This window comes from Rhinolophus sinicus, linkage group LG03 (assembly GCF_036562045.2).
Source record: "Rhinolophus sinicus isolate RSC01 linkage group LG03, ASM3656204v1, whole genome shotgun sequence".
In the NCBI taxonomy this organism is placed as follows: Eukaryota; Metazoa; Chordata; class Mammalia; order Chiroptera; family Rhinolophidae; genus Rhinolophus; species Rhinolophus sinicus.
The window spans coordinates 42,806,402-42,833,546 of NC_133753.1; the positions used below are offsets into that span (position 1 = coordinate 42,806,402).

A 27,145-nucleotide genomic window follows, 5' to 3' on the forward strand; every position below is an offset into this window, starting at 1 on the left:
ATTTTTCTGCACCTGTAGGAAGCCATCTTGCTGCTTCCTTTCTCCTGATATACTTCTCCTTTGCACCACTCCTGCTAGACAGTGGGTGGTCTTGGGGATTTGTCTCATTCTCCCAACTGCTGGTATAATAGAAACTTAAGTGTTAGACCAGGAAGGGACACTAAAATTATCTTATCCCATCGTTTTAGAGATGGAGAAAGTGAGGCTCAGAGAGGAGAAGTGAATTATTCAATGTCACACCCACTCAGAGGCAGAGCTGGGCCTGGAGCAACCCCTCCCAGTTTCCGGTGTCCCTTCCACTGCTACTCTGCACCCCTTTGGGCACTTCTTCTCCAGCCGTCTTTGCTAAAACTTTCATTGCTTTCCTCTGGCTCTTCTGAGTTTCCTGTGCTGTCCACACTGCTCCATGCAGCCTGACAACTCTGTTCCATGTCAACCCTGGCTTGGTGAGAGATGAGGGTGTCCCAGTGGCTGGCAGCCCCTGCCCAACATCCCGTGTCCATGATGGGCCCAGCCTTCCTCCCAGGACAGACTTGGCCTAATGCTGAGACTGACTAGGGATTGGGAGCATGTGCCTTCTCTGGCTCTGGGCTCATGAGATCCACGTCCCTACACCAGCTGAGCAACCTTGAGCATGTCACCGCTCTGGACCTGGCTGCTTTTCTTCAAAATGGGAATAACGTTAGAACATATTACCTAGAGCTTCTGTGAATGAAGATCAAGAGTCAAGTGTATATAATAGTGCTTTGTAAACTGCTAAGTATCATTCCAGTATAAAATGTTGGGTGTCCCCCAGACCCCAGCACAGAACTGGATACAGAGCAGATTGCCATCGAATGACTGTAGAACAACTGGGAGCTATTTTGACACTCCAAGGAATATTGCGTGATATCTGGAGACATTTTTGTTTATCACAACTGTGTGGGAGTTGCTATGGCATCTGATCGGTGGAGGCCAGAGATGCTGCTAAACATCATACAGCACACAGGACAACCCTCACAGCAAAGAATTATCTAGCCCCAAATATCAGTAGTGCTAAGCCTTGCTGAGGTGAATGAAAGTGTGAAATTATACCTGTAGATACAGGTGTGTTTTGTTGTTCCAGAAAGGCAAAGGAGCTACGGCTGGGGAACTGACAATCACGATACCATGGTAACCAAAAGCAGGAACCACCTAAATGAGATGGCCTTGCCCAGGTTTGATAAGTTGAAAACATTTTATTTCAGTTCTATCCTTGGGAGGCAGCATAAATAATCAGAGAAGATCACAAAGGTCAATGGGGAAGAAAAAAAAAGCTCAAGAAGTGTGGGGAGGGGGAGATGAGAGCTGACACTGTCTAGCTGCAGGAGGTGGGGGGTAAGGAGACCCTGCTATAGCTGGCCAAGAGGGTGGAAGGTTCTTGGAGGAAAAGCCCAAGGGACCAGGGGGTTTTCCCTGCCCTGGTCACCTGGAGGGCCTTAGGGAGCCCTGGCCTCTGGGGATGTCCTGCAGGGTGGCCATGGGAAAAGCAGGTGTGAAGCATAGTGTGTCTAGTAGATCCTAGTGAACGCGAGAGAAGGGTGGACACCCATTTCTTAATTCCCAGGCCATAGCTCATCCCCAAATTGTGACGATTCTGAGAACAGCGTCTATGGACACTGTGGGTAGTGGGATATGAAGGGAGAAAAGAAGGAGAAACAAAAGAAAACATGTAGAATGAAATGTGGCGTCTCAGAGAGTCCTGTGACCTCAGGCCACTTCTCAGCTTCCTCATCTGCAAAATGGAGAGAACGCTCCCTACCTCCTGGAGCAGACATGAGACTCAAATGAGATCCTATGTGTAAAGAACTGTGTAAACTTTAAAGTGCTATACCGACGTGAGGGGCTGTGGTCATTCTACAAGTGTAAGGCTGAAAGTGGCTGAGATCATAGTGGCGGGAGACACACACAGCGCTTCATCCACCCCTCGAAGCCATCAGACCTCTGCTCTGCCTTCCCCAGGGCTGGACTCCACCCTCCTCAGACTCAGCTTCCAGGAAGAAGAGGCCTCATCTCAGAGGGAGTCCCCTTGGGGGAGAGAGCAGAGGTGGAGGCCAGCGGGAGGAAGGGGCACTGAGTGTGAGGGGCCTCAGCTGGGCAGTGTGACACATTGGCACTACTGGTGTTGGGCAGACGGTAGAAGTGGCTTCCAGTTCTCATTCTCCACAGATACGTGGGCACTAGTGACGCTCCCACAGGATTGGCATTTTGATGCAGTGGGAAGGGCTCTGGCTGGCCTGGGGTCTGGACACTATCCGTCCTGGTCCTGGGTCCACTGTTGACCTGCTGGGTGACTTAGTAAGTCACTTCCCCAGTGCAACCCTTAGTTCTGTCATTTGTAAAATGGGGACACTATTCCCTACCCTGCCTACCTCACAAATTAAATGGGAAAAGGGTATTGCAAGAGCTTTGAAGAGAATCATGGGAAGGCAAGGGGTCATTATGGCCTTGGCGAGCAATCCTCTTCATTCCCTGAAGACAAGCGAGAAGGGGGAAGAGACAGGAAGGAGCCGGGCTGCTTGCAACCCTTGTCAGGTAAACCTGGCTTCCAGGGCTGTCGAGGGTGGTGGGGGGAGAGGAGGGAGAACAGGTGATGCCTGCCATCCAGCCCTTACAGTGTGGTCCATCATTGATGCTAAGAGCCCCAGCAGGGGTTGCTGAGATGTCCTGGCAGCAGGCCCCTTTGTAGGGGAAAAGTTCCAGTTCTAATCTACTGAGGCTCTCGTCTCCTCCTCTGCTCCCTGGTCCATTGAGGGCACCCCTGAGGGAGTCCGAGGTCTTTGCCCAGCAGAGGGGAAGCCGAGGTTCCTGCGGTGCCAGGGAAAGGGGCTGCCAGCAGTGGGTCTCCAGGAAAGGCTGGGACTTTTATTAGCATGAGGTCAAGAGGTCAAAGGTCAGCTTCCAGTTCTTGAGGTGGTAGGTGGGGTCCTCAGGCTGTCCCCCAGCTCCCGTCGTCCTGGCTCTGTCTCTGGGGTCACGGGACAAGGGAAAGTTAAGGGACAAGTAGAAACGACGGAGAGATTGGCTTAGAACGCAGCCCCACCAGGGAGCTAACAGTTCTTCGGGCTGTTGCGCAAGTTCTTCAGTTCTAGCTGTAGCTGCCGAATCCTGATGTCCTTCTGGGCCAGCTCCTCTTTCAACCTCCGAATCTCATCCTGCTGCCGAAAGAACATTCGGAGGAGCTGGGTGGAGGAAGAGAGGGGGCCACGGAGGGCCGGGCCAGGAGAGAGCAGGTGAGAAGGTGATTTTCTGAGTGGATACTCCAACCCCCGCTCTCCCCATAGTAGCCTGTGGCCTCCTCCCCCAGACTTCCCACTGCTCCCCTCACTTCAGTGTCCCAGGTGACTGAGGTCACCACAGCTCTCCCTTCTCCAGACACCGCTCATGGTTCCTACTTTCCCCTATGAGAGGAAAAAGAGACAGATTTGTCCCAGGTCTGATTCAGGGTCACTGACGAAGGGGAGAATCCACACAGGCCAGTTTTCCAAACATTCTAAGCGTACCCCTGTAGAGGTCCAAACCTAATACTTTTGGTTACCATTCTGGATGGAAACCTTTCTAAAATGTTTTGTATCCTCTTTTTAAGGAGGCTCAGGATACAGAATGGAATCCAGCTTTTTGTTTGGACCTGGGCAGCGATTCATATGCTGGTGTGGCCACAGGCAAAGCACAGGTATCTGACGGACCCTCACTTAGCTGACCCCCTGGATTAACCAGTCTCTCCATTGCTTCTGTAAAACACAAATACCCACAGAACGCTGAGCCCTGGAAGGCAGTGGCTCCTGGAGGACCAACCGCACACACCTGAGTTGAATGTTACCAACAAGCAGTTGGGTTTGACCTCCAACTTCCTGGTGAGTTGCATTTGCTCTTATAATTGCATAATTTAATTAAATATGATATAAACTGATGAAATACGAGTACAAAAGATCAGTTGTTTCTATAAAAACTAAGTTGAATGCTTTAGAAAAAGCTTGATAAAGGTGATGCTATCGATGTTGCTGCTGACTGATACGGGGGTGATAGAACCACACAAGATTGGGGAATATTCTACATCTTGATTGTGTGATAGTGGTTACATGACTATGAAAACGTTTACACATTTGTCAAAACTTACAGAGCTGTACACCACAAAAAAACCCAAAAAACAAAAAAAACTGGGGAAAACTCTGAAAAAAACCAGGGTTTTGTTTTTAGTTGATGTCAAGTTCTTGTTCCATGTAAAAGAAACTGGAAATTGGAGTTAAAGTGTGATTTATTTGGGAAAGACATAGCAGATCGCAACCAGGGAGTTCCTCAAAGAAATGGTCTTGATCTTACATCAAAATATTTTGAATGAATGTATATGTTTTAAGTGAAAATTATAAATGGTTTAAAGAATGTATATATCATTTTTATGATTCCCTGCTTTAAATGACATTAAAAAAAATTATCCAGCAAACCAGTCCTGGTTTTTTCTGAGGAAGATATGCTATTTGTTCTTACATACGCATATGATTTCCAAATTATCAAAATTTTTTTGCATAATTTTTTTGTCAGCTTTGTTTTAAAAAAGGCGTTATTGAAGTGGAATTCACATACCATAAATTTCACTCATTTTAAGTGTACAGTTCAGTAATTTTTGGCAAAGTTACAGAGTTGTGCAGCCATATGTCTCTTTTCCTGTGTCAAGTTACCGGTCGCCTCTCCACACGTAGACCAATGTGTCTACTATTTACATCCCCGTTTTCTAATTGGCTGCTTCCAAGCTGCTGTGAAGATTAAAATTGTGGGTACAACCAGCGTTAGCAGGCTCTGAGTGAATATATTCCCAATGAGGATAGTGCACAAGCTTTAGTGTAGGGAGATTGTGACATTTGTTTTGTCTCCTTAGAGAACCTTTAAAAATTTCCTCCAGGTCTTCAGTTCTGATTCATATAGACAAGTCTGTAGCTAAATGTTATGTGACTTAACTACTATTTAACTCTGCCTTCTCCATACCTGGTACTAGCACCGAGTTCAGGATCTTGTTATGGCCTATCTGGGTTAGCACAGAAACTCAGGTACCTTTACTTTCTCAGGGTATGCAAACCAATTTTTTTTATGGAAAACGCCAAATGTATACAAAAGTAGAAAGAAAAGCACCATGAACCTCCAGATATTTATCAACCAGCTTCAACAAATAACATGGGTCACTGCTTCTCTTTGATATCTATTCTTGGTGTCTACTCCTGCCCACTTCTCCTGCACCACCTTCCTCAAGGATTATTTTGAAGCAAATTCCATTTATCACATGATTTCATTCAGTCCTAAAAATTTGACATTCCTCTATAATGGCACATAAATATATTTTGTCACAGTTATCAGTTTACCTGTTAATTTCCCCTTTAAGACTGTATTTACAGTCTTAATTTTATGAATAATAGTGGTAATTGTAAGTTGATGAGACAAGAAGCCTCTGAGATTGCCCTTATGTTATCCCCTCCCTTCAAGAGTGGACTGGACCTAGTAATTTGCTTCAAATGACTAGAACATGGCAGAAGTGATGGAATGTGATTTCAAAGGTTAGGTTACAAAAAGACTGTGGCATCCATCCTGGACACCCTCTCTTCCCCACTCACTCTGAGGGAAGCCAGTTGCCATGTTGTAAGTTGCCCTCTGGAGAGGTCCATATGGCAAGGACCTAAAGGGGTGGGGGGCCTCTGGCCTATAGTCCATGAGGAACTGAGACTCTCACTCCAGCAACCTGTGAGGAAATGAGTTCTGCCAGCAACCACGTGTGTGAACTTGGAAGTAGATAAGCCTTCAGATGTGACTGCAATCCTGGCTGACTGTTTACACCTTCATGCGAGGCCTTGAGTCATAGGTACCCACAGAAACTATGAGATAATAAATGTCTGTGGGTTTAAGTCACTAAGTTTTGGAGTATGTTGTTACATGGCAATGGATAGTTAATACAGTTAGCCTCTTCGAGCACTTTCTGTGAGCCAGGAAGAGTGCTAGACACTTCAGGATTATCTCTTTAATGCTCACAGCATTTCACATCCCCATTTTTGCCATGAGGAAATGGACTTCAAAAGGTCAGGAAACTTGTTCAGGCACAGCCAGGAAGTAGGAGAGCCAGGATTCAAATGCAGGTGTGTCCACGCAGCCATCTCTACTTCAGCTGTGTCAAGCCAAGTGCCTGGCACACGGTAGGCTTTCTGTGAGTCCCAGCTGAGCTGAACTGTATGGGCACCAGATACTGAGGGTGTGATTGGAAGGAGAAGCCTTCGGGGGCATGGACAAAGCCCAGCCATGGTGGCCCCTGAATGAGCTGCACCCATTCCAAATGGTACAAAGAGTATTTCCATAAAGACTCAACCTCTTCCACAGAAACAGGAAATTGTCAGACCCTGTCACTGCAACGCCAGGGAGGAAGGCAGTGCTGTATTGCACGAGGCTGGCTTTTCCCTGTGAGTCAGGAGTTTATAGCTCCTGTAGCACCAAATGACAGCGACATTCTGGAATGGATTCATGAGGCATGTAACTGTGTGTGTTAGTCAATTTGAGGGTTGGGGGAGGGGCATCAATATCCCTATGATATCCCAGCCTCTATTAGAATCAGAAGCAACAGAAGCCAACAGCAGGCTACTTATGGTATTTGTCATAGAAAGAAAAAGGCCTCAGAATGGAGCTGGCTTAAAGGCCTGAAGCCCATCATTGAAATGTAAAGGTCTCGCTCTTCCAGGGCCTGTCAAGGTAGTAACTTATATTCCTTACCTCATTCTCTGTCCTGGGTGGAACATTTTCTAATAAATCTATTCCATTGACCACAACACTCTTCTTTTCTTTGATGGGAGCCTTAAATACCATTTTCGATGACTTCTTATAGCCTTCTTTCAAAGACATCAGCACAGGATCTAAGAAAGGCAAGGGACATGGTCTCATGGACAATCAATGGACTGTCAAGTGATGGTCTTTCATTTACACCATGCTTGACAGTTGGCTGAGTGTGAGGGGAAGTTCCAACAGGAGGATATGCAAGAGAAAAGGGGTGGGCCAGATGGAAGGCAAAGCTTGCAGACTTACAGCCTCTTTCTGTGAGGCCCACCCCTTCCTCTACCTACCTCGATTGATGCCTCCCAGCCATTCATCAGGGGTCAGAGCTGGCTCCGTGCCTGGTGTCATTGGGTAAATGTCTTCCTGGTAGGAATCTGACTGCAGTGGGGGGAGCAGAAGAGGGGACAGATGGTGTGGGGGGGTGGGGGCTGCTGAGAAAAACCCCTGCTCTCCAGTCAGACTTTTCGCCTTGCCGACCTCCATCCATGCTACCTGCTTTCCTGCCTCCACGCCTTTGCACTCACAGTGTCTCCCACTTGGAATTCCCACCCTGACTTCTTTAGCAAGCTAAACTGTCCCATCTTGGAATATCCCCCCCACCCCAAATGGAGCCTGAAGGCCCCAGTCCACAGGAAAAGGGCTCCTTCTTCTGAGTTCCTCCAGGCTTACAGTCAGTGGCAAGCAAGCTAGGATTCAAGGCAGGGGGCCCTTGGGAGCCCCGCCCAGCCCCACTCACCCTCCGGGGCACGATCATGGAGATGGGCTCGATCAGGCCCTTGAGAGTCACCAGCTTGTAGAAGCGGAACACCTCGCAGGCCGACACGTCCAGCCCATGCTTGGGCATGACCCCTGTGGACAGGCACATGCGGCTCCGTGGGGTCCCGGGGGTCCCCTCCTCAGTGTCCCTCCTCCCTGATGTCCTCGGCCAGGGGAAAGGCCCAGGTGAGGGGCACTAGGTTTGGAGGCAATGACTGATGCAGAGGGCAGCGGGAAGGCGGGGGCTTCTTGAGTCAGTTCTGTGTCTGGGGGGTGAGTTCTCAAATAAGCCCCATGGGCCAGACGTGCCTCACCATGTCTCATGCTTTAGAACTAGCGCCTTTTAGAACTGGAAGGGGCTGCAGAAATATTGGGATCTAATCCATTCTTTGTATAGATGAGACTCCTTGGGGTCAGAAGAGAAGGGGCTTGCCCAAGGTCACAGAGTATTGTCACAGTATAAACCACAGAGCCCATCACCTTCTGAAATGAACTGGCTTCCCAAAGCTTCTGTATCCCTGGTCCTCAGAGAGAAAGAAGGAGGAAGAAACCTTTCCCCATGCACCCCCAAAGTTTAAATGCAGCCTGAATGCTGTTCTGTAGTAAATCTTCCGGGACCGAGAGCCTGTGTATTGTATCGTGTGTGTGCACTAGCCACTGAGTCCCTAACGGCTACATCTACTGAACACCTACTGATCGAGCAGTGCAATGTGGTGTTTGGGGTCCAACAGACCCAGGACACAAGTTTTGGGGTCCAACAGACCTGGGTTTGAATCCTGGCTTTGCCCCTGTTTCTGGCTGGGAGTCCTTAGGCAATTCACTACCTGTCTGATCTTCAGGTTCCTTGGTTGGTTAGAGGAGGACAGTAGCGGCCCCTCATGAGATGGTCAGGGGATTGAAGGCAAAGATGCTCATTAACTGCCCAGCACGGTGATGAGCACAAATATTAGGTGGGTGCAAAAGTAATTGCGGTTTAAAAGGTTAAAAATAATTGCAAAAGCCGCAATTACTTTTGCACCAACCTAATAACATTAGTTTCTTTATGATGTGACTATGAGTTAAGTTTCTACTTCTCTTCAACTGGAATGAAAGGCCACTCTTCCAGATAAGGGAATTCCAGGAGCTGGAGGGAAGTGGTGTAATGACACTCAAGTGGGATTGGGAGCCAGCACACTTAGGTTTGAGTTCCAGCTCTGCCACTTAGCTGCTGCGTGATCTGCCTGGGGCGAGTTACTTGGCCACTCTGAAACTTTGAAAGTGCTCAGCTCCTGGTAAATGCTCAGTAGTGGCCACAGGTGAGGAGGACGAGGAGAAAGGTTACCCTTGGTTCCTCCCTCTGCCTCCCCTCCTCCCCAAGTCCTGCTGACCCTGCTTACTACACATCTCCTGGATTCACCCTCTTCTCCCCATCACCTTGCCATCCCCTAGTTACCATCCTCTCTTGCCTAGAGGTCCACAATGGCTTCCTAACTGGTCTTTCTGCCTCCCTCCTGCCCTTTCAAAATCCATTTTCCCCAAATCTGCTCTCCCTACAGAAGCCTGGCATGTTCCTAAAACATGCCAGGCTCATTCTTACCACAGGGCCTTTGCACTAACTGTTCTTCCCACTGGCATTACTCTTCCCTTTTCCTGCTTTTCAGATCTTAGCTTAAAATGTCACCTCCACAGAGAGGCTTGTCCTAACCACCTGATCTAAAATTGCCCCCAGTCACTGCCTGTTCTAGCACTCTGTTTGATTCTCTGCTTAGAACTTACTACTATCTGATATCTTCTTAGTTATTAGTTTATTGTCTGTCTTCCCCTCAGTGGAATGTGAGTGAAGCCATGTTGTGTTTTATTTATCACTGTACCCTGGACCTAGTCCGAGGTCTGACACACAGCTGGTGCCCAATAAATGTTTGTTGGACAACAACATGAAGGAGCAGGACGAACCAGGTGCTCTGACAGATGCTTTATACTCTTGGTCTCTAAGCTTCACAATAGCCCTGCAAGGTAGCTTTGATTATCCCCATTTTACAGATGAAGAAACTGAGATCAGAGGAGTTAAGTACACAGTTGAATCGGAATACAACCTAGGTTGGACTCCAAAGTCCAGGATGCTTTTTATAATGTCTGATGAAGTGATGAGAGTGAGCGAGGTGGGGGTGGCAGAGAGTTGGAGAAGGTGAAGTCAATGAAATGATCGTTAGGACCTCAGGCACAGCTCTGGGCCTCCATTTTGCTGTTGTTCACTGAGATGGGCTCTTGGGCCCTCTAATCCTGATGTCTCTGAGGCTGGCCTGCAGGTCCTGGCCATGATACCTGATCCTCAGAGAGAATAAGCCAGACTCAAATTCTAAGGAGAGGTGGGAATGGAGCCCCTGAAGAGACTCCTTCCACTGGGTGATTCAGACCCCAAAGGGGGGAACTGCTAAATTGTATGCACTGCCAGTGTTAGTTAATAGGAATGAAAATTTTTTGTAAGACGTTAGCGGTAGGAGGGTGTGGGGGGTGAAGAACTTCTCACCCCCACTCTGACTCACTGCACTCCGTCAATGCTGGAATTCTCTCTTGGATTTGCCTGAGAAACTAGGAGCCTTGGGATGCAGTGATGGGGCACCTTGGAACTTCCTCCTGTCCTCTCAGGCAAGGATAGAGCTGCTGCTGAAGACTGGGGGTCTTGGCTTCTCAGAGGCTTCAGGAAGGGGCCTGGGTCTACATCCTGCTCTGACATTTAGTTACTAAACCACCTCCCACTGATGTCAGAATATTGGGCTTCAGCCTACCCATCTGCAAACAGGAATTAAGACACCGTGTATATCCTCGTGGGCTGCTGATGACCAGAGATGGCGGAGGATGCAAACACCATGGAATGATGAGCCGCTCAAGTGCGCTGTGACAGGAGGCTGAAGACCGGCAGGCTGACCTTCACAGGAGCAGCCCCTGGAGGCTCTATTCTGACTTGTCCATGAGCTGTGACCTTCTGAGTCTGAGTTTTCATTTGGGGGCGCGGTGACCCATGAGCCAAATGTCCAGTCTCTCGTTCTACAGCCTAACTGTCACAGCAGCCTCTGGACCCCTTACCTAGGCCTTTCTGCGGGGCTGGGGATCGGAACTCCATGAGGTAACTCAAGTAGGGCTTCTCAGTGCTGATCTCATAGTACCGGATGTTTCCATCTCCCTGGGGGCAAGGAGAGAGAGAAGTGAGGAAGGTAGAGGGAGAAGGGAGGGCTGAGCAAGCCCTGGTCCAGGGATTTGCTGAAGACAGCCTCTGCTGTGCCTCGGCAGCTGTCAAAGACCAAGGAGACCTGGCCCCTAGCTCCCCCGGCGTGCCTGCCACAGGGGATTGCTGTGGGTGGTAGTGGTGGTGGTGGTGGTGGTGGTGGTGTGTGTGTGTAGACAGCTTTTCTGATAAACAAGGCCATATTTGTCAGAGATCTGGCAGGTGCCTCAAATTTCATTATTAATCACTGTCCTCTGCACTTCCAGCTTTGATCCCTATTCCATTGTAAAACCCTCCAATCCTCCTCTGAAGGAATTCTCAGTCATTGACACTTCAGTAAGAATAAGCGTCAGGTTGAGGGTTGGTTTCAAGGGAGGAAGGTGAGGCCCAGGTTGGGTCAGGTGGAGGCCCTAGAGGTTAGGCCAGCTCTTCTTAGCAGGGAAGGGCAGGAGCAGGGGCCCCATGGGGACAGGGGTCTCCCACAGGCTTCCCCAGTCCCTCCTCCACCCTCTGCTACCTTTCCAGCCAGGTAGAGCATGTGGGTGTCAGCGTCGTAGAAGGGGAACAGGAGGCCGGAGAGCCCATCAATTTCCTCCTCGATCAGAGGCATGGATAGGTCCTCCTGCAGGGAAGGGGCCAGTATCAGCCTATGTCCAGGCAGGACGGCACCTCACTGTCCCAAATCCTAGCAAAGCCCCCCAGAGCTACCACCCACTTATGTAACCCCTCAGCCTCCCTGCAGCTGACCTGGTCCCAGAGGGCGATCTGTCTCGTGTTCCACCTGGATACCCCTGTTGTGAGAAGCCTCTTCATGTTCCCCAGGAACACCACCCGGTTCACTCTGTGGTTTTTGCAGCTTGCCTCCTGGTGAGGACAGAGACAGCTGGTGAGCCAGGGCCCCGGACACCAGGGCCTATAGTGGGCTGAATGGTGGCCCCCGGAAGATACATCTGTGTCTTAATCCCTGGAACCTGTGAATGGTTTTTTTCCCCCCTTTCTTCTACCTTCCCCCCCACCCCGCCACTCTGGTTCAAGCCATTGTTTCCCAGTCTAGTTGTGTAGGACACAGCTCCCTGGCCCATGCTGGTATTATGAGCCTTGCACTCCCCCGGGCTGAGGCAGTCAGTCGCCGGTCGGTCAGCTGCTCACAGCAGCTCACGGCAGCTCTCGCCAGCTGCCGGCCACTCACGCTGGTTGCCGGCCACTTATGCTGGCCACCAGCCACTCATGGTGGCATACGGTAGCCCACGGCAGCACACAGCAGCCCACGGCAGCTCACGCCAACCTCTGGCTGCTCACAGCAGCCCAGCTCCAGAGAGAGCTGTTGTTCACAATCTTAGCTGTAGAGGGCACAGCTCACTGGCCCATGTGGGAATCAAACCGGCGACCTAGGTGTTAGGAGCACTGCGCTCCAACCACCTGAGCCACCAGGTCAGCCCTGAATGTTTTTTTAATTTGGAAAAATGGACTTTGCAGCTGTAATTTTAAGTTAAGGGCCTTGAGATAGGGGGATCCCCTGGATATACAAGTGCGCCCTAAATGCCATCACTAGAGTACTTATGAGAGACAGGCAGAGGGGTATTCCACAGACACAGAGAGGAGAAGGTGATGTGACTGTGGGGGCCGAGACTGGAGTGATGTGCCCAGAAGCTCAGGAAGCCAGCAGCCACCAGCAGCCAGAGGAGGCAAGGAAGGATCCTCCCCTAGAGCCTCTGGAGGGAGCGCGGCCCTGCCGGCACCTTGACGTCAGGCTTCTGGCTTCCAGAACTGGGAGAGAAGACATTTCTCTTGTTGAACCAGCCATGTGTGGTAATGTGTTATAGCACTCCGCAGGAAAGGATACAGGTGCTGAGGAGCAGTGGAGCCGTGGGCCCAGAAACCAGGCCTCTCTGCCATGTCCCGGAGTGGGTGGGGGACAGGGTAGGGGAGATAATGTCGACCAGGCCCGGGCAGGGCCTGCACTGTGCCGGTGCTCTCAGCAGGGCATGTCGTTTAACCCGCACAACAATACCTGCTGGCAGGAATCACTGAGGGTCAGGAGGACAGGGGACTCATGCTGGGTTACTGATGACGCACTTCACCAGGGGCTCCTACCAACGGGGCTGTCCTCTGCCTCCTCTCCTGAGTTCTGGCTTGTGACACTTCATTTTCCTCCTGACACACAAGGGCCTTCTGCCAGGATGAGTCAGCATCAGGTAGAAACCAGAGGCTGCTGGAGCAGCGCAAAGACCCAGGCTGGTATTACTTGCTCTAGATTTTAGTTCCAAGTTTTGCAAAAAAGTGTAACCTGAGAAGAACCCATCACCCTCACTGGGCTCGTGTCCACAGCTGTGAGGTGGAGGCTGGGTTCTCTGCTCTCTAACACTTTTTCTGCTCAGCATGGGCTCTGGGGGTCCATCTGGCTGGGTTTGAGTTCTAGTTCTATGACTAGGAGATTCAAGTCTCTGACCCACTCCATGGCTCAGTCTTCCCATGTGTGAAATGGGAAGAGTAACGGTACCAACCTCAGAGAACTGTCAAGGATTAAATGAGGTAACGATGTGGAGCCCATGGCCTAGTGCATGCCACCCAATGAGCTCTAAGTAAATGTCGGTTAATACTAATGGTGCTAATAACTAGGGTAAGTATTATTATTTGTAGTAGCAGTAGTAGATGACTTTCTGGCCTCACAATATTGGACTCTGCCTAGATAAACACTACAAGGTCACCACCAATCCTTTCTTATGTAGGAAGTAAATCTCAAATTTCATCCAAAATTTCCATTCCCATCTAGTGACTGGCACGCAGTAGGTGCTCAAAAAATGTTAACTTTTTTTTTACTCTCAAATGACATCTAATTCCTTTTTCACAGTCAAGACCCAGGAGACTCAAAGACAAAACTGGAGCTAAGCTCGCCATCAGCCTCCCCACATGGAGCTGTCCCTGAGGCTGGTACCCTGAGCCATTTCTGCCAGTCTTGTCTCATGCAGGGGGCTGGGCAGTGAGTCCAAATCCCTTCCTTCTGTGCCCAGTCAACTCTCAGGGGTTCATGTGCTGAAGGATGTCACCAGCTCTGTCCCCAGCGCAGGCCAGAAGAATCCCATCTGGGGAAGAGGCGCAGTAGATGAGAAAGGGTGCGAAAGCCCCTCTCCACCAAGAACAAGGCAGGGTTCCTATGAGCTGAGAAGGGCCCAGAACAGGTGGGCTGCTCAACAGAAGTGCAGGCCAGATGCATGAGAGAGGGGAGTTGGCACAGGCTTTCCACAGGCCTGGCTGAAAGCTGAGTCCCAAGCCCCTATACCTCCCCTCCCCCTCAGAAAAGTGGAGCTTCACCTGCAGAACGCGGCCAGAGCGGGGCTCGATCACACGCAGCTTCTTGTCCTTGCACGTGGTGGTAAGCAGGCTGCCGTCAGTGTTGAAGGACATGCAGAGGATCACGTCCGAGTGGCAGTCGATCATCTTTACGGGCTCACCCACGTCCAGGTTCCAGATGAGGATCTGAGAGGACAGACATGCAGGAGGTGGGGTCAGCCCTACTGCTGCTGTCATGGGGCATCTGTCCCCGGTCCACACCTGCTGGTCCTGGGAGAGATGTCCGGGGCAGGTTTGGGATGTACTGGGATGTAGGATGGTTTTGTTGAGTTCTATATCAACAGCTGATGTGTCCCTGTCACACAAATCCACTACTGTCCTTGGGCAGACCCCAGTCCCAGCCTGGGTTCAGTTTCTGCTACTAATAAGAAAGATACGTGTTCTTTGCCAGGTTCCAGTGGCTGGCACACCTCTTTTTAGGTCATGCCTTGGGGAGGGGTTGGGACTCTTCCTCCAGCAGCTTTGGTTGCTCCTTTTTCTGTGTGGGCACAGAGTGGGCATTCACCTCCAGTCCATCAGTGCCAGAAAAAGTAGTACAGATGCCTCTAGCCTCTGTGGACCTCAGGAATGATGGGGTACGAAGAAGATGCTCAGTTGTATGGAATGAATGAATGAATGAGATGATATTGGTTAACATGCTCAGGAAATTAACAGTGTTTTCCCAAAGATACCCTTCTCTCTCCCTCTCTGCTTCCACTGCCCACCGGGCTACCCACCTTGTAGTCATAGCCGGCACTGAACAGGATGTTGTTGGTGGTGGGGTGCCACTCGACCAGCCCTACGCGCCGGCTGTGCCCATGCAGCTCCAGGAGCGCCTCCATCATGTTCCGCTTCAGCCCACCCTCAGGGATCTCCCAGATCCGCACCTGCAGAGGGGATGGGGGCCTCGGCTGGGTGTGCAGGGCCGGGAGAAGGCTCTGATGGCCTCTTCCTCAGACACCAGGCTTTCTGAGACTTGCTTGGTGAGGAGCCTCCTGGCTAGGCAGGTGGGCAGAGCCCGACTGAGGTCGAGGGGAGGTTCCAGGGTTTTTAGAGAGGAAAGTGGCCGTCTCCTCTCTGCCTTTGGCACGGTTTTCTCTAAGAAGTCTCTGCAAACTTTGGCAACTATTATACTATTACTGGCATGCTCATATTGTTACGGTCTAGTCAGACCCAGAGGTCCACTCATTGATCTGCTTTGAGACAGTGTTGTATTAAAAAGCCTATCTCTGCTTACCGTCCCACACCCTTCTAAGACATCTGCCTTCAGCCTCAGCTCCTCTGTTTGTATCATATGGCCTTGTCCTCAACTCTGTCTCCCACCCAGGATGGAAACCCATGTGGGAGGCTGGGAGGCCCAGTCTCTCCTGAGAGATGATGAACTAAGGGGCAGAGACTGATTAAATGTTGGAGTCTGAGCTGAAAGGATGGGCAGAGCCTGGATGCAGCTGCCATTTCCTGGATGCTGACAGAGAAGCAGACAAAAAGGATCCGCAGAGAGGAGGATGGGACTCCCAGAGAAGCAGAGAAGAGACCATGTGGCCCCAGAGAGAGAGAGCAACTGGGCAATTTTTCTGAAATTTTTGAATAATCCCCTTGATTATTTACATCAGCCCTGGTGCACTTGTTTCTCAAGACAACAGTCTCTGCAGAGTTTGAACTGTTTCATCTGTAGATGGGGAAAAAAATCTTTGCCTGGACTTGCCTACTGGCAGAATAAAAGGAGATACGGCTTGTAAAAGTTGGTAAACTGTAAAGGGCTCTAAAAACCTAAGGAATTCTAATTCTTGTCTAATTTGTTGTTATTATCATCATTAATGCTATTTATTATGATCCAACTGGTAGAGAGGAAAGAGCACATGTGACTATAACTTGGGACACCTTTAAACAAACTTTTTGAAAATCTGAATTCCACCCTTGCTAGTAAGGAGACAAACAGGAAAAACAGCTTTGGGATACCATTTATAATCTTCTAAAGTAGCCAACTGGAAAAAAAAAAAGCCAATGCTGGCAAGGTTATACTGGAACTTGTAGGTTCAATTGGTGTTGGTAGTATTATAAATCAGAGTCATTCTTTTGGAGCAATTTGGCCACCTTTAGTAGAAACCATAAAGACATTTATATTCTATTCTTTGCCTCAGTAATTTCACCTTAAAATTCAATACAAACAAAAATCTCTATGCATGAAGATGATCATGATAACATCATCTATACAGAAAATTTAGAAACATTCTAAATGACCAGCACAAGGGGAACAATTTAATATACCGTATCAGTGTGGAATATTGGCCATTCCATTATAATTCTGAAGGTTATGAATAAACACAGAAAGCATGTTAAAGAAAGCCAATTACAGGCAGTCTCAAGGAGAGGGGAGCAAAGCTTGGAGTTGGGGTTGCTCCAAAGGGAATTCCCTTGGCAGGTTTCTCTTCTTGGTGACTTAGAATGAGTATTTCCCATACATGTGTTCCCCAGCAGACACAGCTCGGCACATACAGACACAGGGACTTCCTGGTGAGAAGGGCAGGTTCAATCAAGGATTAGGTCACCCTTATGTACAACATTCTCAGTTTCAAAAACACATTCGAGAAAAAGTTTATAATTAGGGGGCAGTTGAATGTTGTCCCCCCCCCGCCTTCTTCCGCCTCCCACCCCCACTCCAGTTCAAGCCGTTGTTTCTCAGTCTAGTTGTGTAGGACACAGCTCTCCGGCTGTGGGGACAGAGTCCCAGGAGAGCAGTTTCCAGGCTCTCTGCCTCACATGGAAAGGTGCTGGCTCGGGTAATAGTTGGCCATCAGCTGTAAACAGTTATCCAATTAGCCACTGATATAACTGCCATGGCTGCGTTGGTTGGTTGGTTGGTTGGTTGGCAGGCAAAGAAGTAGACGGCAGATTGCGGATCGTGTGGATCCTACTTCGTGTGTCTCGCCAGGCCACCAGAGAGAACATAGTGGCATGACTCCCCTATCTATGGCTCCATGGGTGTTCTTTTTTGGCCTCACCATATCCTACATTCTTATATGGGGAGCAGGACCAGAGACCCCGCATGACACCCTGCGTGACACTGGCCCATGCTGGTATTATGAGCCTTGCGCTGCCCCTGGCTGAGGCAGTCGGTTGCCAGTTGTAGGTTGGTTGCTCACAGTAGCTCACAGCGGCTCTCACTGGCTCCTGGTCACTCACACTGGCCACTAGCCACTCATGGCAGCACATGGTAGCCCACAGCAGCCCACGGCAGCTCACAGCAACTCACACCAACCTCCAGCTGCTCACGGCAGCCCAGCTCCAGGGAGAGCTGTTGTTCACGATCTTAGCTGTAGTGGACGCAGCTCACTGGTCCATGTGGGAATCAAACTGGCAACCTCGGCATTAGGAGCACGGCGCTCCAACCACCTGAGCCACCGGGCTGGCCCTGAATGTTTGTTTTTTGTTTTTTAACTTTTTTATTGGGGAATACTGGGGAACAGTGTGCCTCTCCAGGGCCCATCAGCTCCAAGTCGTTGTCCTTCAATCTAGCTGTGGAGGGCACAGCTCAGCTCCAACTCCAATCGCAGTTTTCAATCCCTAGTTGCAGGGGGCGCAGCCCACCATCCTATGCGGGAATTGAACCGGCAACCTTGTTGTTGAGAGCTTGCACTCCAACCAACTGAGCTATCCGGCTGTGCCTCCGGAAGCTCAACAGCAGCTTGTTGTCTTCAATCTAGTTGTGGAGGGCGCAGCTCACTGGCCCATGCGGGAATCGAACCGGCAACCCTGCTATTCAGCACTCTCACTCTAACCAACTGAGCCATCTGGCCGCCCCTGAATGCTTTTTTATCCTCATTATCATCTCCTTTGTTTGCTGCAGCTCTCCAGCAAAGCCTCGTACTCCTACATAGCTCTGCACGGTGGTGGGCCTGGCAGAGGGAGGTGACATAAATGGCGCCCAGCAGGCCCTATGGTCCTTTCTCCACAGGCCCTGTGAGAAGGCCTTCTGGGATGAGGTCTGATCTGGAGATGGTGGGAGGGTACAGTGTGGACCTGTAGGTAGATGACTCAGTAGTCATGAATAGGTACAATTCCTCTTGTCCCCAAATGTACGACAGGAAGGTGACCCTTGATGAGAGGAGACTGACGCTTGGGTTACACACACACATCACCACACCACGCACACACACCATACTCCCCTACACCACCACCCCCAACACCACCAACCCTCACCCCCCACTCTTCACACACACACGTTTCCTGCTTTTTCACTCAGAGGGATGCTATTACACACGTACTTCTACAACTTGCTTTTCCCATGTAACAACTGATAGTGGCCATCTTTCCACACCTACATATGGGTTACCTTTTCTTTTTAAGTGGCTAGAGAGACATCTGCTGTATGACTGTGCCATGATGGATTTAATCAACTTTTATTAATGGCCATCTGGGCTCTGCCCGTTTTTTTTTCCTATAACAATCCATTCTCCTATAATACAAGTTTGTGCATGGGCGTGAGTATTCCTGTAGGACACATGCCTAGAAGTGTTTCATTTTAGTTACGGTAAAGTTATCCACCAAAGCTGTTTCGGTTTTCACCAATAGTCTGCGTCTTCACCTATGTCTCTAAAACTATACCTTCAAAAATGGAGTTTTGCTCATCGGATCAAAAAATGCCATCTCGTTGTTTAGATTGGCATTTCTTTGATTCTTGGAAATACTGGGCATCTTTTTCTGTGATTGTTGGCCACCTTTGTTTGCCTTTGGGTAGGAAGCTTAAGAAGCTTTCAGACTCGAAGGGATGAGACTGTAAGGGGCAGAATGATGGGCCAGTGCAGAGGCATTTGGGAGCAGAGGATCCCGTCTATAGATAACTCAGACTGTCTCTTGAGAACTGTGGACAAGCATGTACACACATGAATACCAAGTCATTCAGCACCTAAGTGTCACCTGAGGCAGGACAGTGGCCTCTGACCTTTGAGGACAATCTTTGAAACAGAGAGTTGAGTGTCATTCCTGCCATATACACCTCTTGTGAGCCAGACCCTTGCTGGCCAACGGGACGGCACAGAGCTCACCTCATGCCTGCCCTTCACCAGCACAGGGGGCCCACAGAGCAGAGCACCCATTGGAGCACAGAGCTGGGGAGCTTCAAATCCAGTCTTGGGGGTGATGGGGTGAGAGGGCCTGGGAGAAGCAGGGTTAAAAGAGGGGATGTTAACCCATGTTTGAAAAGATAGGGTGGGGATGTGGGGAGACAGAAAAGTGACCAGCATCTGTGGTTCTGGACACAGTGGGTAGGGAAATTGCAGGTGGGTCAGCCTGGCTGGTGTGGAGCAGGCTGGCAGGTGGCAGAGGAGGCCAGAGGCTGTGTGGGTCACTGAGGTCCAAAAAGCACTGCTTGGGTAGAATCTCAGAAAAAACTCTTTCCCAGAACAGCTTAACTACTGAGCAGCCAGCTAACTGAGGCATCCCTGGGTTGCATGACACGAGGGTAGCGAGATGGGGGAAGCTGTGAAGTGAGGGTCCACCCAGGCTCTAATCCCACTGACTAGTAGGAAGACCTTGGACAAGCCAGTTAACGTCTCTGAGGCTCACGCCTCTCGTCCAAATGATGAATTGAGATGTGTCTACCTTTCAGAGGTGTGTGGGTTAAACTAAACTGGGCTTCAGAGCTGTTGTGAATCTGAGGCTTTCTAGCCACATGAGTTGATTTGTTGGGGTGACAGTTCTGCCTAGTAACTTAGGGGCTAAGCTAAGGGGGTGGGGAGGGCAGGTCATGTCTGTGCTCAGGCTCAGCCTCTGGACTGGATCTGCGTCCTGTGGGGTGAAGGGCTGCAAGGGAGAAGCTAAGAGCTTTTTCACCAATAACTGCTGGAGCAGGGTCCCAGGCAAGGCTTGGGGGACCTGGATGAAAAATGTCCCACAGAGAGGGAGAGAGGCTTTCTGCCTTATCCCCATTTGGTGCCAGCCACTTCCCTCCCTGGGCCCTGGATTTCTCACATGCACATCACACCGAGACAGCACAAGTTAATCTTCCAAACTTCTCTGCTGTTGACATCATTGAACGTATCCCTGGAGGAAGACACTAACTCTGTTTGATCCACCGCTACAGCTAACAGTTGGCACCATATGCTGCAGGAGCTCAGAGGAGGAGCTGGAGTTCACAGTGGGCCCAAGTTACTGGAATAGGAATTCCAATCCCTTTGTATTCAAAGGCTTTGTTAGAGGCAAAGAGTGGATGGGCGTGGGAGGAGCACTGTGGCTCTGCCCAGAGGTTGCTCTAGGAGGTTACTTCAATTCAACAGGAAACTCAATAGGGTCTGCCAAACCGGATTTCTGGAAGGAAGGGGAGGGGAAAGTGGCAAAAGCACTCTCTCCAGCAAGCCCCCTGTGCCTAGGACTGTCTCCTACATAGGTCCCTGGGTCAGACCTCTGTTTATCTCAGCTACATTCATCCAACAAAATATGCTCAGCCCCACCCTGTGTCACAGACGTTAAACACTGGGGGATGGTCCTTGGTTTCAAGTAGCTCAGTCCTGTGGGGGAAACAGTAGACATGTGCAGACAAGGCTAAGGCAAGGCAGCTGATAAAGACGGTTAATGAAGTTACAAAACCAGTGTCTCTATGCATGGGGGAGGGAGCAGCTGGACAACAAAGGGAGAGCTTTAGTGGTCTGACAGGCTCCATTCAAATCCAGGCTCTGAACTTAACTGGCTGTGAGACTTCGGCCAAGTTACTTAACCTCTCTGAGTCTTAGTCTTTTCATCTGTAAGAATAATGGCACCTAGAATTATAATTGCTATAAAGATTAAATAAAGATAAAATATAGGTCCTACCAAACAGATTACTAAGCACTTAATATAAACAATGCTTGCTTATTATTAAGGATTATATACAAGTTTTATATAGGTCAAATTTAAGACGTGATTTATATTTTTTATGTGTACTTTGTTACTCTTGTGTAGGTGGTATAAAGTTTGTCTCCATTTTGTAGAATGCAGTATACATTTCCTGTGTAAAATTATTATGTGGTTATGAAGGTATCTGGTTGAGTTTCTGCTTTTGACACATTGAGAGTATGGCTGCTGGTGAGTTAGGGCCGGGGCCTAGTGAGGACAGACTCAGCTCCTCTCACAACGCTGTTCCTAAGAGAAAGAATGCTCCATTTAGGGAATCTGCTTGTTAAACAGCTACAGCAAATGGACAGTACTTATTATCTATATCTGGGGTATAGAAGCTCAGAGGAAGAGCTGGAGTTCACAGTGGTCCTAAGTAGCTGGGAGAAGATACAGATTCCAAGTACTTAGTGTTTACTTAAAAAACAACTCTGTTTGGAGTAGTGTCAGGAGGAAAAGTCAAGTACAAGATATGGTTTCAGCCTTCAGGAAGCATCCAATTTAGCTGAGCGACAACACAGGCCTTGGTGCCAGGATTTCCATCCAACCACTCACAGTGCCTGAGCCCAGGTCACAACAACTCGCAAGTCTTCTGCAGTGAAAAAAGAGAAGCAGTGAGGGTCTTGCTCAGAGCCAGGGGGCTCCTGGAACTCCCCCCACCCGAATCCCCGTTTCTTACCAATTATTTTGTTTACTACTACTTGAAACTGGGTTTACTGTCATTCATCTAAACAAGAGGTAGAATCTCAAAGTCTACCTGAATGTCGATATCTTCTGACCCCCTAACTGTTTCCCAATGTGAGGAACAAATCACTTCAAACCCAGGGAGGTGAGGGAGGCCATCTGAGGGGGCAGAAGGAAGCATGCTTGAGCATCTACCGCTGAGAGTCCTGTGAAGTGGTTGCTAGAGGATTAAATAAAATGGTAAATGTGGAGCTGGACACACGGAAGGATATATGCTAATTATTATTATTATTATTAATGACTCTTCTTTAAAAAATAAGGAAATGAGGCACAGAGAAGTTAGGAAACTTGCCCAGGTTGCACAGCTAGGAAGGGAAAAACTGGGATTCAAACTCAGGCTTGGAACCAGGCAACCTAAGCTCCCTGTTCCTCTCTTCTGCACGCCTGCCCCTGCCCAATCCCTTCCTTTTCCCCTGGCTGGAATCTGACAGCCTGGACAGGACATGGTCTGTCCTTCTGCTCATCTATTCCAGGAAACTAATACAGCCCTCTGGCCCCACGTATCTAGAAATCACCCTTCTCTGGGCACAGACACCCTGCCAGGCCTCCCACTGGATGGTCAGCTCCTCCATATAGGGGTGGTCTTTTGGTGAGAAACAGTGCCTGGCACATCATAGGCATCTGAGACATATTTGTTGAATGAGTGAATCACTGGAAGAACCTGAGAAGCCCAGAGCCTTCCTGCCAGCAGCAGGTTCAGCAGTGAATCACCCCTGAGCTGAGGTGAGTGGGCTCACCCTTACTCTGGCTGGTGGTGAGCTGGATAGATGGGAAAGCGTCCCTTTTGTCCTGATTTGGAAGGGGGACCTGGTGGAGGATTTCTTTCCTGACTGTTGATGCTTAGCATTCAGCTTAGTCCTTTTTGGAAACCAGTGATACAAGGCCTATTTTGGGGTGCTCAACGAGCAAAGAATGAGATGTAATAGAAAGAGTGCACGTTGGGGGACTGACTCCCAGCCCTCTAGCCACCCTGCACGAGAGCAAGGTATTTAAACTCTTTGGTCCCCACTTAAGGCTAAGATAGTAGCAGTTAATGTTTACGGAGTTCTTAGTAGCCAAGAAACACTTTTACATTCATTTAGTTCTCATGGTGAACCCAGTATGGTCTCCATTTTACAGCAGGGCAACCGGTACCCAGAGAGGTAAAGAAACAGGTCCAAGGTCACACATCTGGGAAGTGACAGAGTCAGGATTTGAACCTAGGCCTATGGCCTCCTGAGCCTGGCTGCTTAACAAGTGAATCACACTGTCAATTTGACCACAGCTACCAGGTATGTTGGTGAGGCCTCTTGGGGCTACTGTACTTCCATCTCTAAAATGAGTGTGTTGTTTCCTTCCAACTTCAAGATGTAATGGCTCTCGAGTGTGTAGGAGGGCAGGGTGGTGGGTGGCTTCTGGCTGCTTCCAGCAAGGCTGACATCCTGCCCCATCCCACCTCTAGATCCTCCGGGCAGGTCATCATCTCTGAGGAGGGTGGGGTGGATGAGGGCAGCCACTGGATAGAAGAACAAAAGACTAGAAGGCAAAGGAAAGATGCTGTGCTCGGCCCAGCATGGAGAGGGGCCTGCCTCCCTCTCCCTTCTCCCTCTCTCTCCTGGGATCACTCTCTCCTCTCCTTGAGATATCACAAACCTCTCTCTCTATGGCTGCTGGAGAAGGGCTGAGAGCAGGAGGAAACTCATAGCGCCCTTCCCTGCCGCCTGCCAGCCGCCCTCCCTAGCTGCCGCAGAAGCTATAAAAAGCACAGCCCTTCAACAATAGGTGACATCACCCAGTGGCAGAAAGAACCGGATTCTGCCAGATGCCAGGAGAGTTACAGCCCCCACCCCTTCCTCAGCACTGGAGCCCTTGGGAAAGGGCTTTGGGTATGTTCTGTTGGATCCCTGGAGGGATGGGTTAGACTTCTGGGGACCTCCTCACACTCTGGGGGACATGGGGGATGGATATCACTGGAGACTTTTCAAGGGCTGAGGGATATGGGAAAGGACCTGGGAGTGGGGGTGGAGTCTCGCTAGATCCTTTCAGTGTTGTCTGAATGTTCTGAGACTAGAAGAGGGGTGGGAGTGGATGCACAGGCACTTCCAGGAGATGGGCCAGATCCATTGCGAGCAGCTTCTCTGGGCTCCATCGGGTTGGTTCCCTCCCCAGGCCCAGTGTGTAGCACAGTGCCTGGCACACAGTAGGTTTGCTGACCTCCTAACCTTGGTTCTGGATGTTGTGTGTGATGCACAGTAAGTTGACCATTTGGCCCTGAGTGGATCGAGGGAGGGTGTCTCAGTGGCCTGCCCTCAAGGTGCTTTGATGGAAGCAGGAGGGTGGGTCAGAACAACCTGGCAGGCTGACAGGCCGCCTCACCCACCTCGGGAGCTACAGGCTCCACTGCCTGTACATCCCACCCTCCCAGGACCTGCTTCAGGTGCCACCTGGGCTTTGCACAGAGAGGACACTGAGATGTAATATTAAGTGTTTGATCTGAGCCATTCATGGCTCTGAGCTTCAGTGTCCTCACCTGTAAAGCTACAGCTGTCGGTATGTCGCTCAGAGCACTGGCTGGGAGTCAGGAGACCTGGCTTTCCACCCTGCCTGTGACTTGGACTCCCTGTGTGACCTGGGCAAGGCGCTGCCCTTCGGGCCTCAGTGTGCCTTTCTCCAGGAGGGACTAGGCCCTGGATGGCTCCCTGGCCAGATCGTTGGCCCTGAGGCTGGGGAGGAGTGGAGACCTGCGGGGCAAAGTAGGGCTCTGAGCTGTTGCTTCTGAGGCGGCTGGACTGGCAGCCAGAGCAAGAGCGTAGGTCCTCACTGGTCTGGAGACTTAATCTCCTTCTCTCTGGATCAGCAGCCTGAGCTGGCCCCTCCTTCCCTGTGCCCCCAAGCCTGGCGCCCTTTCTCTTCACACCCCTCCCCTGGGTGCTCCCCTTCTCTCTGAGGAACCACATTCCAGCACTTATCCAGCTGGCTGGGGCCCCGCCTCCTCCACAAAGCTGGCTCTGACCCTTTGGCCTCACTGATTCCCCTCCCTCGCTCCCCCGGGGCATGTGGCATCTCACACAGTGTGCCTGGTGTCTCAGCGTATGTTCAGATGGCTTGAAAAGCACAGGCCTCAGTTCAAAGTGCAGCTGCTCACCCTGGCATCTCAAGCTTTCTCTCTCTGCTCCCAACCTCCCTCCGCAGGCCCTCTCCTGCCACCTCCCCTCCCTGACCACAAACCCAGGCTCCAGCCACATCAGACATCTCCACTTTCCAAGCACAACATATGAACTGTGCTATGGCCTTAATGTTCGTGTTGCCCCAAAATTCCTATGTTGAAACCCTAACCCCCACAGGTGATGGTATTAGGAGGTGGGCCTTTGGGAGGTGATTAGGTCGTGAGGGTGGGGTACTTATGATGGGATTGGTGCTTTATGCCAGGGACTCTAGAGAGACCCTCACCCCTTCCACTGCGTGAGGACACAGTGAGACACCCAGCTGTGCGGGTACCCGGATCTGACTTTCCCTGATCTCAGCAATACATCTCTGTTGTTTCTAAGCCACCCGGCCTGTGGTATGTTGTTACAGTGGCCCGAGCTGAGACAGACGCCGTCCACACCTGTGCCTTTACCCTCATCCTGGACCCCTGCTCTTCTGTCAAAGTCCTGCTTCTCCGGGGTCCAGCTGTCTCTAACCCCCTCTGCCCCGCGTGCACCTTGGTCAAAATTAATCCTGCTTTCTTCCCTGGGCACACAGCCCTGTTTGACCTTCTGTGGTTGCAGTGACTTCACTCTGCATTGCATTTTGGTGGGTGGGGCGTGATGGCCGCCCCGCCCCTGTACTGGTGGTGTTTCCAGGGAAGGGCTGAGAGTAGCAGGCATCCTGCTGGGCACAGACCTCCTTTCATCCTCGTAGCAACTGCCAAAGGGATGGGTCATCATTATTATTGTTATAAAGCTGAGCAAAACTGAGGCTCCGAGAGGGTGAGTAACACGTGCTTGGTCACCCAGTCGGTCCATGGTGAAGCTGAGATCAGCTCCAGGTTACCCAGATTCCGCCGTGGAGCTCACTTCGAAGCGCCGCACCCAGGAGCGTGGCGGGCACCTGTCGGCTGTTAGCCCGCGCGGGCGAAACTCAAAGGCGCGCTGGCTTGTGTGGCCAGGGCTGGGGCCTTGTGCTTTTCTTGCACACACAGCATGGATGTCTGGTTTATTAGTTGGGGTCCTGGAGCATGTGGCCCCTGACTCCGAGGTGAAATAAGGTGCTGAGCTAGAACTGGGCGGGGCTATCAGGGCCAGTGACCCCGCCCACCCTCGTCCTGACTCAGGCAGAAGTGTCCGCCTGAGGTGGAGCGGGGACAGCCTGTGACCCCGAGAGCCCTGGCCTACCCTGTCCCTCTCCGCAGCAAGCTGGACACTGCTCTTCTCTTTCCCAGATGGCTCCCCAGGCCCGAGGCACCGGGAGGGACCTGAGGCTGCCCACAGGACTCTGTGGATTCGTGTCATGATGAGACTTCATAAAGCAGGAAGAGTGTGGACCTGGGGCCGTAGCCCTTCTCGACTTCCTAGTTGTGTGACCTGCCCCCAACCATCAGTTTGGGGGTGGCAGTGCCTGGCACACAGGGTAGCCGTGAGGGCTAACTGTGTGTAAAGTGTCCAGCCCTGACTGGCTGGAGGAGTTCCGTGTAAGGCAGCCCCGAGTTTCAGGGGTGTTCGCTCCCTGATGGCTGGTGACAGTTACTCAACCCCTTACCAGGCAGCGACGGGGCCAGCTGTGGTCTCTGGCACTCCTTCTTGGGCTCCCTGCACCCAGTAGACAAGGATGGGCAGTGCCTCCACCTGTTCTCTCTCCCACTGAGCCCAGGCATTACCCACACTGAGGTCTCTAGCCTCCACCGGCTCCAGCTGCCTCCTTCCAAGGCTAGGAAGCAACCAGTGACCTTGTTCTTCCTGAGCTTCCACACCTGTCCTGGGCTCCATCATCTCATGCCCATCCTCTGGTCCTGCCTGTGCTCTGACCCCTGGCCACTGTCCTCATTTTGCTAAAGAAATTAACCAAACATGATGGCCTATGTCACTACCAATTCTTGATCTGTCTGCTCACATGGGCCCTGCCCTTGCTGCTGCTCTCAGGAATCCTCTTGGGTTGACCTAGGACTTTGATCTTCAGGAGCTGGTCAAGCCCATTCCATTCTTTCAGCCCCTTCCTCGCTACTCGCATTTACTAGGTACTGTGCCAGCTGACCTCCCCCAACCCCAACTTTATTAACCAGTGGAAACTATTTACTGTGACTCTCTCTTTCTTTGGATAATTGATTAGTTGGGCTATATTCATTCACTCATGCATTCATCTTTCCATTTATCCACCTATCCATTCACTTGTATCCAGTCATGCTTCCATCCTTCCATTCATCTATCTGTCCATTACCCATCCATTCAGTCATCTTTCTGTCCATCAAAG

The 27,145-nt window shown here is 50.6% G+C and overlaps 1 protein-coding gene across 4 annotated transcripts in view; it reads right to left on the reverse strand.

The window, feature by feature from the left end:
- Positions 1-1,197: 1,197 nt before the first annotated feature.
- The window catches only part of CORO2B (coronin 2B), a 134,192-nt gene continuing 108,244 nt past the window's right edge, over positions 1,198-27,145 (reverse strand). For 3 of the 4 annotated variants that reach the window (XM_074327508.1, XM_074327509.1, XM_019725631.2), the window contains 9 exons: positions 14,845-14,994; positions 14,090-14,254; positions 11,525-11,641; positions 11,295-11,399; positions 10,639-10,735; positions 7,556-7,668; positions 7,107-7,197; positions 6,760-6,899; positions 1,198-3,200 (listed from right to left, as the gene is read on the reverse strand). In XM_074327508.1, the coding sequence (XP_074183609.1) occupies positions 3,069-3,200; positions 6,760-6,899; positions 7,107-7,197; positions 7,556-7,668; positions 10,639-10,735; positions 11,295-11,399; positions 11,525-11,641; positions 14,090-14,254; positions 14,845-14,994 (1,110 nt within the window). In that variant the 3' untranslated portion in view covers positions 1,198-3,068. The remainder of the gene's footprint in view (positions 3,201-6,759; positions 6,900-7,106; positions 7,198-7,555; positions 7,669-10,638; positions 10,736-11,294; positions 11,400-11,524; positions 11,642-14,089; positions 14,255-14,844; positions 14,995-27,145) is intronic. The other variant, XM_019725632.2, reaches the window with a different exon arrangement.